The sequence below is a fragment of the Plecotus auritus genome, assembly GCF_963455305.1.
Source record: "Plecotus auritus genome assembly, chromosome: 7".
Lineage (NCBI taxonomy): Eukaryota > Metazoa > Chordata > Mammalia > Chiroptera > Vespertilionidae > Plecotus > Plecotus auritus.
Window position 1 is genome coordinate 162,231,345 of NC_137774.1, and position 17,171 is coordinate 162,248,515.

The following is a 17,171-nucleotide window of genomic DNA, read 5'->3' on the forward strand; positions in this document are numbered from 1 at the left end:
AGAGGCATGAACTCTCAGGCAGTTTGGGTCCTCATGGTCACTTCTGGAAAACTGAGCTTGTCCAATACCCAGTCCCCACCGGACCACACTAAGGGGCCAAGTGGGAGTGACCACATTCATCAAGGAAGCCATTTTTGCCTTGAATCACTCCACTGGCTGTGCTATTCTAAAAAGCAAGAAGACATTTAGACCCGCCACAGGTCTTCAGGGCTAATTTTTTTAATTAAATTTATTGGGGTGACATTAGTTCATAAGATCATATAAGTTTTAAGTACATTTCTATGATACCTGATCTGTATATGGCATTGTGTGCCCACCACCCAAAGCCAAATCTTCTTCTGTCACCATATATTTGTCCCCCTTTACCCTCCATGCCCTTCCCTCTGGTAACCACCATACTGCTGTCTGTATCTATGAGTTTCTTAAATTTTAGTCCGCCCTGAACCAGAACTGCATCCTGAGGCCCTTGGGGGCTTGGGCATCTCTGATGTGTCAGGGCCTGTGCTCTAGGTCAGGGACTCACACCCAAACATTGTATCTCCGATCTCCTAATTGGAGGAGGGAGAGGGGGTTGATGACATGCCTCCTTTGGTACTAAGCACTGTCACACACATAATCTCAGTTAATCCTAAGATCTGTCCTACAGGAGACAGATTTGGGTGAGCATTCCTATTCTGCTATTCTGAATCACGGAGAGATAAAGTCATGTGCCCAAGATCACACAGCTAGTCCAGTAGGAAGCTCAGATCTAAACAGATGACCCACATGCTTTCCAGAGCCCCCTGCTGGATTTAGAGGCCAGAGTACCAATTCTGCTATTAATAGCTCCGTTTTTCTCTATGAGCCTCCTCCGTCTCCCCATCTTCCACAAGAGCTGGGACTCCCTACCGTGCTGGGTTTTCAGAGGATCAAATGAAAAGTGATAACTCAAGAGAAAATGCCCAGCACAGACCCTTATACCTGCTTTAGAGGTTGCTTGGCAACAGTCAGAGCTTCCTACAACTCTCCTCATCTATACAGGGAGAAACATGAAAATAATCTGAGATTTCTACTTAGCAGTTCCTCTGAAATATATTTTACAAAAGGAAAGAAGTCGAAAAGAAGCAGTGAAAAAGAGAGTTTGAGTCTCCTTCCGGAATATTTTTAAAGCTCTATTCCTTTTCAAAATTTGCAGCCAATGTCAACAAACACTTAGTTTGTCTAATCTTCTAGTGGTTTGCATAGAAGGTGGAATGAGTTTTTTTCAAAGTTGGGACTTCCTGTTTTTCGCTGGTCGGTGTTTTTCTCTTTGACTTCTTCAATTTTTGCATCAGCCCAGAAAACATGTAGTAGTCATATGGGACGAGTTTTAAATGCATAAGTGTTTGAGAGGGTTAGACATTACATGATGTAATAGTTTATATCCTATTTTCTCTATTTAGCATACTTTCATCTTTACATAGAAGTGAGTAATTATAGAGAAGTATCTTTTGTTTTGTAGAAAGGGTCTTTTAGAAAGACCAAGGGGAAAATCTGAATGCATTTTAATTTGTGAGGAAGCATCATATTCTGTGTTGAACAATTAACAAGCATTATAAAGCTTATTTTAAAACAGATTAAATTTTACTGTCAGAGTTATGAATTTTATATAATGAGAAAATCTATTTACTAATCAAAATCCAGAATTACCATTATTTTTGTCCTTATAGTGCAATTCTAAAAATCTGCACTTTATCATTTAGAAACTTAACAAATAACCTTAGAAAACTCCCTTTTACTCCCAGTAAAATAGGAAAAAAGGTTTACTTTGTTTTTTTCTTTAGTGTTAAGGAGAGTTTACCAAGCCAAGACACTGAACACTTCAAAGAATTTCTAGAAAAGGGTCTTCTGAATCACTGCCCCTTTGGAAAAACAACATAAGTTTAGGGCAATTGAACTAGACTATGGTAATTGAAATGTGTTGTGGGAATATTCAATTTGCTTTTTAAAAAAAAAAAAAAAAAAACACAGCATTTAACCCATAAAGAAGCTCAAGATCATGAGACGTGGTACAAGAATCCTAACACTGAGGTTGGAATGATTCTAAATTCTTATGTAAATGCTGTTATAGGTAATGTCAGATGAGTTTAGACGTGGTTATACTAAAAGAGTTTAAGCTAATTTTTTTTCTTTTGCACAGATATTTAGGTCACATTCCATATATTTTTGTTCAGAAGTTCCCTTTTGGACCCATTTGATCAATTAGAATTACTGTCTTATCTATATGATTTGTTTTTTTAATTTTTTAAATAATTCTTTATTGTTGAAAGTATTACATAAGCCCCCCTTTTCCCCCCATTGACCCCTTTCAGCCTGCTGTCTATATGATTTGACTAGCTGTAGTGTTGTGTTTATATTCTAGCACACTTGTTTCTCTGATAGCCTTTCTACGTGTACCTCTCTCAGCCTTTATACTGTCTTCCCCACCCACCACTTTTTTCATCTTCAGGTTCTCAAATCTGTCCTTCTTGTCATACAAAACTGCCCTGGTCCTTACGAAAGTTAACCAGTGAGTAACAACTCATTCAAGCCCCTAGTTCTAAGATTTGTGAGGAATATAAAGAAAGATTCAAATATATGTAGGGAGTATGTCCTGTTGGCCTGGCACTGTGCTCTTCATTGACTAATGTGCGTGACCTGGTGGTCATTAAAGGTTAGCACGTGTTTGACCACCGTATTGTTTTCATTGGTCAATAAAGAGCATGGTGCCATGCCAGTAGCCATACTTACTTAGTACATTTAAATGAATGAAATAGTTCTATGGATAAATGAGTGATGACCTATGACAGGAGCTGTCCTGTGGCTGAGACTGGTTGAGTAGGGTCCCTGGGGGCGGGAAGACTTGACCTTGATCTCAGAGGATGGGCCGAAGGGACAAGGAAGATGCTGGCATTTCAGCTGGTATTCAGAGGTAGCTCAGTGAGGGAATTCAAGGGGGGCATTGACAGCCTCCAGGAAGCTTTCTCTGACCCTACAGACCACAGACCGGCGGGATAGGTGCCTTTATTCTCTAATCAGACTGCATTAGAATATTTGTTTTACCTGTTTGTAAATAAATCAGGATTTAGGTGCTAAAGTAAAAAAAAGGTGGAAGTAGGTCACCTTAAGTAAGCAGCAGCAGGACAGAGTGTCAAAAGAGAGAGGATTCCTCTTTTCTCCCGCCCCAGGTCGAGGTTTTACAACTGTCTTTTGGCCAGCACACAGCTTCTAGTATTCAGCCTTGTTTTTAAAACTGTTGGACACCATGGCATATTTCAAGTGAGACGAACAGAGGGAGTTCTTCTAAGAGGTCTCATCCCAGGTATTATGAAAAGTGTGCCAATAACATAGCAACGTTCACTTTGTGGGATGGTTACTTGGCTTTGCACCCCAGGAATTTGGCATTTCATTTATTTTGATGATTCAATTTGATTCTAATTGATCAGAATATGTGGAAATGAGTGCATTAATGAAGTTACTCCTTTTTTTAACTTTAAACTATCAGAGTCTTTGTTGTAGCTCTACTGTTTTGATAGACACCCTTCCCAGGCGGTCACAGGGACCTCCCTGGAGGCTTCTGCCAGGCAAACACCAAAGACAGCTTTGTCACATTAAATATTGTCTTCCTGAGTTTTGTTGGGATTCCTTTCCAGGTGTGTGTGTGTGTGTGTATGTGTGTGTGTGTATGCCTGTACATGTGTGTGCATGTCTGTGCATGTGTACATAGGTCACTGGTATAGAACATCCGTGGACTAGATGGACTGACCTGTTTAATGCCCAATTTTTACTCTCTTGCACCCACCGCCTAAAAGCAACCAGTTCAAAAGCCCCACCCTTAGAAACTTTTCACAAGGCTTATGTGTGCCAGTCATATAAATACCAGCGTCGAGTCATAACTGAACCCCAAGTAAAAATAAATGAATTCTGCAGCTGAGAAGCCAATAAATTTTTTGGACAAGTTGTAGATACTGGGGTGATGCATTATCCCATGTGTAAAAGAAGCCCATAAACATCCTTGTCCACTGTCCAGAGCCTCTGAGCATCGGGCCACACTGGTGCTGGTGGAGCAGGTGCCTGAGCTCAGGGCGGCCCCTGCAGGGCTGGGGTCACAGGCATGTATTCGTCCCCACGCTGTGTGGTGCCAATAGCAGAGCATAAGTAATCTGACTTTTCTTCTCATTTTCTTGTCACAACTTAAATGTATGATGACTTCAGTTTCACTCCATTTGTCTTCCACATTTGCAGGAGCAGTACTTGCTACACATTACTGTTGAAGAAATAATCTTCACTTCAGGACCTTTGGCAATTTTATAATTTTGGCTTTATCCAAAAGTTGTCTTTGATCTAATCAGCTAATCCCCTCTGTTTACATAAGAAGCAATTGGCACGATCTGTAATATCTGAAGCAAAGTGGAAGGAGGGCTTGGTTTCAGTGTAATAGAGTGATGGTTATGATCAAAAGACCTGAGGTCAGCTGTCTGGATTCTTCTTCAGCTCCCTGTCACCCAGGCAAAGTGACTTAGCCTCTCCCTGCACCAGCTTCCCCAGCAGCAGGCTGGGAAATCGTGGAAATCACAGAGTTGTCGAGAGAAGTAAAGATCTGAGAGCAGCAATTGTCACAGAGCGAGCCCTCGGCAAATGTTAGCGGCTAAGATACTCTCATCACCATCATTACTGTGCTTACTGGGTTTCATGAGCTCCAAATGCAAGTAGGCATCCCCTTTTCCTTCTCTTAGTATAAATACATTATAAATGTCAATAGGAGGCAATAGAAGACACTTCCAAATGTTACAGTCAGAAAAACAGAATGGCGCTTTTGAGATGCTCAGAGATCCACAGCTAAATTTAAGATGCTGGAGTAATCAGTATGTAGGCAGGGAGAAAGATTTAGGGAGGAAAAAAACACCAAAAAAAAAACCAAACAAACAAAAAAAAAAACTCTCCGGATCTCAGAGTCTATTCCGACTATTTTTTATGAAGTTGTATTGTTGTTTTTCAATATAAAAGCATTGAAAACTCAGCTTGGAAGTGGAATGGATATAATCTTGAGATATTAACCAAGAAATATTTTCATTTGGGAATCATATAACTTTATAAGTGTAAAGAAGTATGGGCATTTCTGTAATAAAGATGCGATCTCAAGGTGAGGAATAAGTAAAGATTCTTAAGTGGCATGGGAAACTTTGGGGATTTTTTAAGCACAGTAGGATGTTCATAGTAATATCTCTTCCCTATCAAGCCTCCCACCATCTTTAATTAAAGTTAAATTTAGGTGAATAAGCTTGATGTTTATATGAAAACTCCAGAGGATTTGAGGAGGGTCCTATGACACTACAATATATTGAATGAACTAACATATTTCCAGATGATGAGGTCAAAGGCAAAATGCTTTTATTTCCCCTGAAGTGCAAAAGAAACCCACAGGAGAAAACCGAGTTAGCTGGACTTCATACCTGTTTAGTAGTGTATCTATTCTTTATAGAAACTCCTCTCCAGGTTTGGGAAGTAACACAAGTGTCATATTTTGGACTTGCCCTGTGTTGCCTCCGGGTTTTCGGGAAGCACTAAATATGGACACCGCCCCACGGAGCCATGCCTGGGACACTGAGGAGGCCAGGCTTCGTTTGACTGCTACTCCCTTTAACCACAATCTCGTGTGTGGGTGTCAAGTTCTTGGCTGGAGTGCCAGCCAAACAGAGCGAGGGTGTCTCGTTTAGAGCACTATAGATCCTTGAGAAAATAAAGCATGGCTTGGAAAACTACCGGGAAGACAAATGATCTAATTTAACCCAAACCGCTTTTTAAAATACAGACCAACAGAACAATAACAGTGGAAAATTACAGCACCCGGGCTCCTGGAGACGACTGAAGTCCAGGATGGTGATTATCCATGTCCTTGGGAGAAGCGGTTCCCACAGGTCGCTTTGCCTGCGCGTGGGCCTCTGAATTTCCACATTTCCACAGATGTGCATTTTCTGAGGATCTTGGGTTTGAAAAAGATTTTAAAACTATTTCATCTGTGGCAATAGTGGTTTGGTTTATGTTGAAGCTGTAGACAGGAGTAGTCTTTTATCAAAGAGATTAGATGGCCGTCAATAGCAAGACAGAGTTCTTAGCCAGCCCTCTGTCCCATTGGTTTTTCTAATCCAGGATGAGGCCAGCGAAGGAAGTATTCATCTTACTCAAAGTAAAAAAATGGGATGTTTAGCATCTCATATAATAGTCTCTTGCTATTTTAGGGAACAATACCAGTTTCCAACTCAGCACCCTTTTGTGGAGGAAATTGAAATGCCATTTCTATATGAGCAACATGATCGATTTCTTTTGACCATGTGGCCATGAATATCAGTTACAAGATCAGGGTCCAACAGCCTTTGGCCCTCCCTGAATCATGTGGCCATCTCTCTCGGTGCCTGGTTGCCCTCCCAAGCACCCCCCTTTCAGAATGTGGAGGTCATGCCCTGGCTGTCTGGGGCTCTCAGCAGGGTTCTCTCCGCTTCTCCAGGATCTGGGCAGGAGGTTCTCTTACCCTCTGAATCTAAACTTCTTATTTGCTTCTGACAGCAGCTGACTTCTGTTACAGGATTTGACTCCATAGAGGAACAATTTGTCCTGTATCCCAGTTGACATCCAAAGGACGTGAAAAAAAAAAAAAAAAAGAGTCAGAAATAATCTTTGCTTAAGCTTTACACCTAAGAAGCTAATCATGTGACCCAATATGGAATTCTATTTATGTCTGTGTGTCTACAGTTAAGCAGCCAACCTTTATCCAGTAGGTACCGGTGCCAGTATGGCAGGGGAGAAATGCCGGTGGAAGCCCTTGCCTGTCTCTTGAGATAACATCAGGACTCCAAGAAGGTCTGTGGTGCTACCGCCATCCCTTTGCGTATTTTAAATACATAGATTCCACCAAACATAAGTTTATTTACCCAGAAAACCAAACCTGCAGTTGGAGATTTTATTGACCAGATATAAGATACCAGATTTGCTACTAGATCTAGGCTGTGTGTTATAGCGAACACATTCATTTTCTCATGTACTGATTTTCAACTATGCTCAGCACTATGCTGAGTAGATGTAGGAAAACTGGTGACAAATAAGCCAATTCCTGCTTCAAGGAGTCTAGTGAGATGGGGGTCAAGTACACAGGCAACCACAGCACACCTGTCGAGTGCAGTGACGGGCCCAGGGTCCATGTAGGTTGCAGAGCACAGAGGCAGGGCTAACCCTAGGAGACAGCTTCCCAGAAGATGCGATTCCTAAACTGATGATAAGTTTACCGGGTGAATGGGTGGGAACAGGGGTAAAGGTGGTTCTGTGTAGAGAAAAGAGCTTAAGCATAAGCCTTGAGATGAGAGAGAGGATGGTATGTACTGGTATATCCAGAAAACTGCAAACAGCACTCATAAAAGACACAGCACTCCTGGCAGGGCGACTGTGGGGGCAACTCTTCCCAATTTGCTCTGGGCAACATGCGGCTCAAAAGCCTTAGCTGGCTCCGGGGGTCTGGCTTAAGGTTCCCTGGTGCCCCAGAGGGTAGGATGGTTGTGGAAGAAGATACCGAGGTAGAATGGGTGGTGGAGAGTATCGCCGGGTTCCTGCGAGGCCCAGGCTGGTCCATCCCCATCTTGGACATCATGAAGCAGAAAATGGGAAATTTTTGATGATAATGAAGAAGAAGGCAAATTGACCTGTGCTGAGATACATCAGGAATACAAAGAACTAGTTGAAAATCTGTTAGAAAGTTACCTCAAAGAAGTTGAAACTAACTAAGATCAATTTCCAGAAGCATGCACTTCTCCTCTTGCAAAGACCTGCACGTCACAGACCACTTTGCGACCTGTGTTGGCCGCAGGAGATTTTACTCTCTTTAAAGCAGTGATGGTCCAGAAAAACATAGAAGTGCAGCTGAAAGTCGTTCGAATAATTCAAGGGAGAAATGATGTATTCCCTGACTGCTTAGCAGATGGTTCTGATGTGGTCAGTGATCTTGAGCAGGAAGCGATGAAAATCCTGAGGAAAGTTCTTAGAAAATCAAAGGAGGAATATGCCCATGAGGAAGAAAGGAAAAGAAAAAAAGCAGTTGTCAGAGGCTAAAACAGAAGAGCCCCCATGCATACTAATGAAACTGCAAAAGGGATGGTAAACATGCACACCCACCCTCAGAAGTGAAGTGCATTTTGCTAATCTGTCAGTGCAACCCTTGACTGGAAATGTTGCCTGAAATTTCCTCTCTCCCACAGAAAAGGCCTGGAGAGGTGGATCTGAGCCGTGGAGCAGACAGAAAGTAATTGGAGTTGTGGGAGGGGGTGGAATCTCTGAGCGAGAATGGAGAATGAAAAGAGGAAAGGGCCCAGACAGACCCCTGGGAACACCAACATTTAAGAGATGAAGAAAGAGAAAGCATCAAGGGGAAGAGCTGAAGCAGAAGAGGTAGGAGAGAAACGTAGAAACCTCAAAGTCATTATAGCTAAGGGGAAGCGGGGTTTCAAAGAGACCATGGCCAACAGGGTCAGATCTACTGAGAGGTGAGACAGGTGAGGACAGAAAAGTGCCCAGTTGGTTAGCAGGAAGAGCATGTGTGGGGGAGGGAAGGCAGAAGCCAGAACTCAGTGTGTATTCAACAAATTATTGCTTATTGACCCTGTAATGTGGTGAGACCATGTTATAGCTGTAGTTTTGGGGGTACAGACCAGGTTCCTGCAGTTTGAGAGCTGCTATTTGAACAGGCTGAGGGTAAATGAAAAAAAAAAAAAAAAAAAGAAGTGCAAATGATGAGAAGTTACCTATGAAAGGAGGTGAGAAGGAGGGTGGTAACTAGAGGTAGAGAAGAGTCAGGAGCAGGTTTATTTTTTTTTTATTTTTTATTTTTTTAATATATTTTTATTGATTTGAGAGAGGAAGGGAGAGGGAGAGAGAGATAGAAACATCAATGATGAGAGAGAATCATTGATGGGCTGCCTCCTGCACGACCCCTACTGGGGACTGAGCCTGCAACATGGGCATGTGCTCTTGACTGGAATCGAACCCAGGACCCTTCAGTCTGCAGGCCGACGCTCTATCCACTGAGCCAAACCAGCCAGGGCACAGGTTTATTTTTAAAATGGAAGAGACTTATGTTTGTACAAGTAAATGTTGGGAAAGAGCCAGGCAAGTAGCAAAAATCAGACAAGCAGGAGAGGAAGATGGTGGCTTGTGACAAGGCTCCTGGCAAGGTTGGAGGGACACAGTTGTAAAGACCCAGGTAGACAGCCCTGTACTCACCCTGGCCAGACTGACCTTTCCATTGGATCAGGAGAGAGGAGGTGAGGGAGGGTTGGGCGCAGATCTGTTTTGTTGAGGTTTGTTTTAAGGGGAGAAGCAACAATATATTTTCTTTCTACCTGGTGGATTTCATATTCCAGATGAAATAAGAGGTGAGTTTGCCTGCTGAGAATGGAAAAGATGGAAGGATAATGGAGCAGCTAGCAGCCCAGTTGAGGATGGAAACGATGAGTGTGTTATGGTCACAGTCTGTGTTGTTGTATGTTTGATTCTAGCCATGTATAAGTCCAAGTAGAAGTCTATAAATATGGATAAGATGACTCCAAGGTCAGAGATTTTCAGATAATAAGTTGTGGGTATTATTGACATGGGTGTGATTAAAGGAATGATCATAAAATCTAGGCTAGAGTAGTAAGGAAGGACAGACAGGAGGAGCCAAGATAGAGAAGGTAGAGGAGTCAAGAGAGTGAGAAGAGTAGTGAGAATTAGAATAGAGAGAGTGGGAGAAACAGGGAGAGCCTCACAGATCGCCTGGACAGAAGATAAGCTTGCTCCAGACCTGCTCTCAGGGAGGAGATGTCACCCCCTGGACCCGTTCCCCAGGGAGCACAGCATTCCTCCCAGCTAGCAAGGGATGCTTACTGTTAACAATGGCATGAGATGATGGGAGGTGAGTTGGCGACCCTTGGTCTGAAGAATCTCCATCTGCAGTACAAAGATGTTTCTGGTTTCCAGAGCCTAAGTTTGAAATGTCAGAATCTCCCTTAGGGTTTAACGATCAAAGACTGCTCATACCAGAGAGATGACATGAGGGATTTTTTAGCCATTTCCCTGGAGTTGTGTGGTATTGGGTGTTTTGTTTTGCTTTTCTTTTTAATATTCTGTCATTGGCTAACTTTTGGTGGTGGGGCGGGGGGGAAGCATCATAAACTAGAGCACCATGAACTTGGCAAACACTGTGAGATACTTAGGCATGTAGGACCCACTGAACACCTTCTGGACCCCGGTATGTTTTTAAGTCAGATGTTCCACATACATGATTGGGTGTGAGCAAGGCCCCATCACATTCCATCAGGGACCAGGCCAGGCCGTGGCTGAAGGGTAGCTTCATATTTACAATAGTTGGAGTACTGTTGGATATGGCTCTCATCTAATATGTGTTCCCTTTCTGAGTGTTTAGAAACTTGCCTGTAGACAGCAGGTGAACCTACTTCTGACTCTCTGGGGACAGTATTCTGACTCAGGCCTAATTCATTCTAAAGACATCAGACACTTGTTTAGCTGAATTTCAGGACTGTAGCTCTTCCTCTTTACCAGCCACAGCAACTTTTCTTTCTGGTCTTGGCTAGAGATGCAGCCCATGTTCGGGGTAACATGGCAGAACAGTACTGGCTAGCTCATTAATGCTGAACTACACATAATTATAACACTGGTGTAACATGGGAGGCTTGCCACATCCTGACGGTGTTTAAATTTATTCCTAGAGTGCTATAGGGCTAAATCTTGGACTCCTTTCCATCTATATTTTGTCTAGATGATCTCATTTAACTCCTGCCTTTAAATACTGTATTATGTCCGTGGTCCAGATGTCTCTCCTGGACTCCAGACTCATGTAGTCAACTATCCTGCTTGACTTTTCTGCTAGGATTCAATGGGCAGCTCAGACTCCACAGGGGCCCCCAAATGGAGCTCTTGCTTTTTCCTCCCAAATCTTCCCTTCCTGGTCTCCTCATCTCAGTCAATAGCTACACCATTTGACCAGTGACTCAAGCCAAAAAAATTCAAGTCATCTTTGGTTTCTCCCTTTTCTTTATGTCCACCCTGTAGTCCACCATCAATTTCATTCTTTTTACATCCAAAAAAACTCAAAGCACTCTGCTTCTCTTCATCTTCTCTATTCCACCCTAGTCCAAGCCAGCACCTTCTCTTTCCCAGGTGACCACAAAACTCTTGACTTCCTGCTTCTGCTCTTCCCTCTCCAATCCACTCTTATCCCCACAGCCAGTGTGAGCCTCTGTCCACCTTATGCTCCGACCTTTAAATGGCTTCTCATTGCTCTTAAAACAAAACACACATTCTTCACCAAGACCTGGAATGACCTCGAGTGGCCTGTTTTTCCATACTCACCCTATCCCCCTCTCTATTTTTCTTACTGGCCTCCCTTCTGTTCTAAGCCCTCCTGCAGGCCTGTGCCTTCCTCTAGCTTTTCATTCAACTGGTTCATTCTTATTCTTCAGGACTCAGCTCAAATGTCACGGTCGTGGAGAGGTTTTCTTGTCTAGTCCATCTGAATAAGCTCCTCTCGGGAGTCCCCAGCTCATTAGCATATTTCATTTCTTCACCTGCCTCAGTAAACATTTATACTGCTTGTGCCCACTGTACTTCATTCTCTCAAATACTGGTCATGTGACCCCCTATCATGTTGTAGGTCTGGGGATGTAGCATGGACCAGACAAAGTTTTCTATGCCATGGAGCTTGCTTTCAAATGCGCAAGAGAGACAATAAGACAAATAACAAGTAAACAGACAATGTAATGTCAGATGATGAACATGCTTTGAAGGAAAACAGGGCAAGCAAAATGAGACAGGCAGACGGTAGGTGACTGAAGGCCATATAAGAACTAATGACTGATAAGGAAACATCCCAAATTAATGAGTACCGAGTGTTTTATTCAAGAAATAAACTATATTGAGAAAATTAATTTTAAGCATAAGTTCCAGGAGTATTAAAAAGCTAAGTGTGCAATTGAAACCATAAACTAGAACAAAATTGCCTTATCTGTGGGTGGGTTAGATGCAGAGTCCATAAGTATGGAAAGAAACTCCATGAAATGATTGATAGACTACATAATAAATATTTCTGTGTCAGGAGAAAATTATGAAGTTAAGAAAGTGAACAAATTTGAGGAAATGCTTGCTATAAATGGGAATAATAGAGAGGTTGATAATGTTAATATCCTCAATTCTAACACTCCTTTTTCCCCTTCCATTTTAATATTTCTTAAAATCTGGATATGTTTTCCAATCACTATGTACATTCAATGTGATCACTAAAAATGTTAAATCAATGGTTTATCTTACAAGTAATAACATCTCATAATAAAATATTTTTTAAGTTCATAAAAATCAGTATGAACATTGAAGTTCCTGGTAGGAAATAGCTCGTTCATTTAACAAATATTTGAACCTTTGTGCTGTAGCAAAGAGGTGGGAGTAGAGTGGTAAACAAAATAGGCAAAAATCCTTGGTTTTAGTGCCTTCTCCAGTCACTGCTTGGTGTGCCCTGTACACTGCTTGTATCCAGTCTAAGATCAGTTGGGCTGTTTCAGCAAGAATAAGGACCTTGGCCAAGGCCACTCAGTAGTTTAGTGATAGGAGCAGGTCCAACTCCGTCTGGGTGGCTCTAAGCCCAGTGCTCTTTCCTCACATGACCATAAATGGTGAGCTAAGGGGAGTTTGCACACTCAGTGTTGGGGACAGCGCTGTCACTCCTGTGTCTTTTTCCTTCTCACCTGCCTCAGCACTGGGCTTCAGGCTCAGTCAGTGAACTGTCGGTACAAGTAGAAAGCATTGCAGAGAACACATACGAAGTTTAATTCTACATTATTTAGGTGCCCTCCGGTATGCTTTTAAAACTTGTGCTAAGTCATATGTTCGTTTAAATTTGAACAAACATTTCAGCAATGAAAAAGTAAACCAATGTACAGCTATGGATTTTGGGAAGGACAAGAAGGAAAAAGAACCAACCATAACCGTTCTCAGCATCTGAGAGGAGTGTAATTAGAAGGTGTCCTGAGTTGGGTTCTGTGGAAGCAGACCCTGTGTTGGGGAATTCTTGTCCAAGTGACTTATGGAGCAAGTGTTCTCGGGAGGAGAGGGAAGCAGTGGGCGATGGGGAAGAGTTAAAGTTAAGTAAGGATGTGGTCTCCTCTTTAGATTCGCTTCCACCTAGTCCCACAGGGAGCTCTGGAGCACCAATTGTGCCAGAATGGTCCCTCACTGAGGCAATGGTCCCTCACATGAGGCAGCCATTGGCCCCATGCTGCCTGGGAGTCAAGTGTAGCTTAACCTACCCAGAGTGGCTAGGGGCAGCTGTGAGCCATTAGTGGACAACTCACAATATCTGGGGATGGATGCACTACCCAGTATAGGGATCTGGGTGGGATGCCAAATGGTTAGAGATATAATTGGAAATAATTACCAGAAACTAGCTTTGTCAGAGAATGATACTGAATTACTATACGTTTTATACATTTTTTAAAAAATAGATTTTTATTGATTTCAGAGAGGAAGGAAGAGGGAGATAGAAATCAATAATGAGAGAGAATCATTGATTGGCTTCCTCCTGCATGCCCTACACTGGGGATCAAGCCCACAATCGTGGCATGTGCCCTTGACCAGAATTGAACCTGGGACCACAGGCCGACGTTCTATCCACTGAGCCAAACCGGCTAGGGCCTATCATACATTTTAATTCTAGATTTTTCTCAAATCATTTTGCACATTAATACTTTCTTATAAATTCATTTTTTGCTAAGTGCTTTGCATAGAATGTTCAACTATATAATGGTGGATATATGTCATTACATAGTTGTCAAAACCCCTAGATTACAGTGGTTCTCAACCTTTCTAATGCCGCGACCCTTTAATACAATTGCTCATGTTGTGGTGACCCCCAACCATAAAATTATTTTCGTTGCTACTTCATAACTGTAATTTTGCTACTGTTAATGAATCGTAATGTAAATATCTGTGTTTTCCGATGGTCTTAGGCTCTACAGCAGTAAACACAGATATTTACATTACAATTCATAATAGTAGCAAAATCACAGTTATGAAGTAGCAACGAAAATAATTTTATGGTTGGGGGTCACCACAACATGAGCAACTGTATTAAAGGGTCACGGCATTAGAAAGGTTGAGAACCACTGCCCTAGAATGTATAACACCAAGTTAAACCCCAGTGTGCACTGCGGGCTCTCAGTGATAACAATGCATCCATTGGAGGTCCATTGATTGTAATAAATGTCCTACGGTGGTAGGGCATGTTGACAGGTTGTGGGGAGGGGAGGACTCTTTGTGCTGGGGCAGCAGTTGTATGGAAACAGTACTTTCCGCTACATTTTACTGTGAACCTAAAACTGCTCTAAAACATAACATCTATTTTTTAGAAGTATAGAACTCTGCAGAAAGCTGACCCTTCTGCTCAGTCAGTTGTCTGTACATAAAGACCGAGACAATGTTCTGGCAACATTTAAAAAATAGAATTCTTTCCACTTGGACATCCATTCCCACCATCTCCAGTGTTATTGATTGTCTAGTTGATGGGAAAGTTAGTTTGGAAATGCCACCCTGACCAGACCAAGCCCTCGGTGCCTCAAAGGGCCCTCAGGAAAGATGGTTAATATAATCAGAATAGTCTATGATTGCATCTTGTTGAGCAGGCATAATTTAAAAACAGTATATTTGGTTTAATGATTTTCTTTTCATATCTGTCTGCACAGAACTTAGGAATATATTTCAAGTTAAAGTATAGTAAGAATCGGGTAAATAGCATCCATTGATGGCATAATAAATTCCTTTGATACCTTTATTCACAGCACAGAACTCATTCTAGGCCATGAAGGATACCTACCTAATGCACACACAGTATTTCAGGTTATGGGTGTGGATACCTACCACACACACACACACACACACACACACACACACACACATCTTCATTTAAAGGAACAACAAATAATTATCCACTCCATCTAAAGTGGTTGACTCATTTCCAGAATGCCTATTGCTGTTATACAGATTCAGCCTACAAATAACATTTAACATGTTAAGCTTTTAACCAAAACTTCTTAGAATTATTTTCTGATATTAACATATAATGCTCATTGGGTGTGTTTTCTTTATGACTTTAATGGACAGGCATCTCCCCCGCAGGAAGCTACTTCAGACGGAAGCTAATATGGATGAAAATGAAAACTAATAACTTTTATGAAATTACAGTGAGATTCGCCCTATAAGCGGCTTAGCGTTTCCATGGAAACGTGATCTGTTGAGCTTTGTTTTAGAAGTGTGATTCCCCGGAGATGAGAAGGGCTTTCTAATGCTGTTTGTGGGTTGTCTTTCCACTCGCAGGCCTTGAACCGGGGCATCGCGGCTGTCAAGGAGGATGCGGTGGAAATGCTGGCCAGCTATGGACTGGCCTATTCCCTGATGAAGTTCTTCACGGGTCCCATGAGTGACTTTAAAAATGTGGGCCTGGTGTTTGTGAACAGCAAGCGAGACAGAACCAAAGCCGTCCTGTGCATGGTGGTGGCCGGTGCCATCGCCGCGGTCTTTCACACCCTCATAGGTAAGGCTGTGGCCTAGCTTTGGTCATTTCTCATTCCTTTACATTTAGGTAAATGCATGTGTTGTAATAAGTGATTTCTTCGGCAATTATTAAATCTTTCTCATGCAAATTTCAAGAGCCGGAGGTTAATAGAGCTCGTGCTCCTAGCTCAAGAAAATGGATGGGGTAAGGCCTGGTGGTTTGCCTTTTTAACATAGCCTGGAATGTTGTGTGTTTTCTCTCGGAAAATGTAGTTTTGTTTCTCTGATTCCCGCAGAGGGAGAGATTTCATTAACAAGTGATGCGGTCTAGGATCAGCATTCAGTAAAGCCCGCAGGAGAGCGGGTGCTTTCGTTAGAGACGTGCATTATCGTACACTCACATAATCTGAAGAATTAAAATAAAAGGATGTTATTTAAAATGAACACTTATCCGTAGTGAGAACAAATGACAGATTATATATTAAAATTAACTTCTTCCAAAGGGCTTTGTTATTCTGTTTTATTCAAAGACAAGACTAAATACTTTGGGCACAACATTCTTTCCATGAAACAATAAGGAAGCCATATCACATATATAGTCACTTGCCAACAGTTTCAGCAGGACCCTGGAAAAGCACCTACCTTTAGGGCCACAGTTCTGCGTCTACTGCCTTCTCAGTGGTGATAAAACCCAGAGGCCGTAATTTTGTGACTTTAAAACAGCTTGGCTGATCTGGTGTAAAAATTGAATGGCACATGTATTGGACCCAGTTGCCCAGAACCTGCAAACGACACTTCAGAAACCCCTTGTGTACCTTAAAGCCAGCACTGGCTGAATAAAGGACCAGGAGATTAACCCACGCCATTTGCAGTATACTCAGATGGCGGCTAATGCTTACTCACATAACGGCGAATCTGCAAGGAAATGGGGGAAGGCCTTTGTGTCTTGCCTTTTTAATGTAGTAGAGAATTTTGAGCTAAGAGCAGTGAGGATGGGAAGATGCTACTCATGGGCCAAATGTTCAGCCAAAGTGTTGATATTCACCATTTAATGTGAGCTCAGAGCTTCAGGGCATGGGTTGAGAGGAGGTGCCTATCACGCCCCAACATACGCCCTGAATTCTAACTTGTGGACTAAGTTTTGAAGAAAACTTCTGCAGCTAGATTTGATCTGGGCCATTTTCAAAGATGACATATGTATTTGAGAAAACTCCATACATGACATATGTCTAAGCAGGTAAATTCGTTCCCTTTTGCTACTAGTCTTCCTACATGGATTTCTGAATGAACCTACCACTCGGTCTCAGTCATGGTTAAATCAGACTTTTGGGAGGAATAGCTTATTAGTAGCTGTTAGTAAGTATGGGAGAGAAAAGTTAAGTGTCCACGTGTGTCATTGAAACCATTGTGAGGAGCATGTGGTCATGGGGAAAAACGTCAATGTCATTTTCAAGTTAAATCTAAGTTTTTCAATTTTAAAATAGAATAATAAAATCCTAAATTTGCCCCAAAATGGTTCTACATACCAGATATATTTAGCAATTGTTTTTTTCCACTTTTAATATTTTTATAATCTTAGTGCTTTTTCTTCCACCAAA

The 17,171-nt window shown here is 42.1% G+C and overlaps 1 protein-coding gene and 1 pseudogene across 2 annotated transcripts in view; both read left to right on the plus strand.

Moving 5' to 3' along the window:
- ANKH (ANKH inorganic pyrophosphate transport regulator) overlaps positions 1–17,171 on the plus strand; it is a 123,581-nt gene that overhangs the window by 59,109 nt on the left and 47,301 nt on the right. Inside the window, exon 2 of the mRNA XM_080680353.1 lies at positions 15,397–15,613. Coding sequence (XP_080536479.1) covers positions 15,397–15,613 — 217 coding nt within the window. The remainder of the gene's footprint in view (positions 1–15,396; positions 15,614–17,171) is intronic.
- LOC308254607 (cilia- and flagella-associated protein 36-like) lies at positions 7,539–8,143 on the plus strand (annotated as a pseudogene). Its single transcript has one exon. The product of its transcript is annotated as a cilia- and flagella-associated protein 36-like (transcript).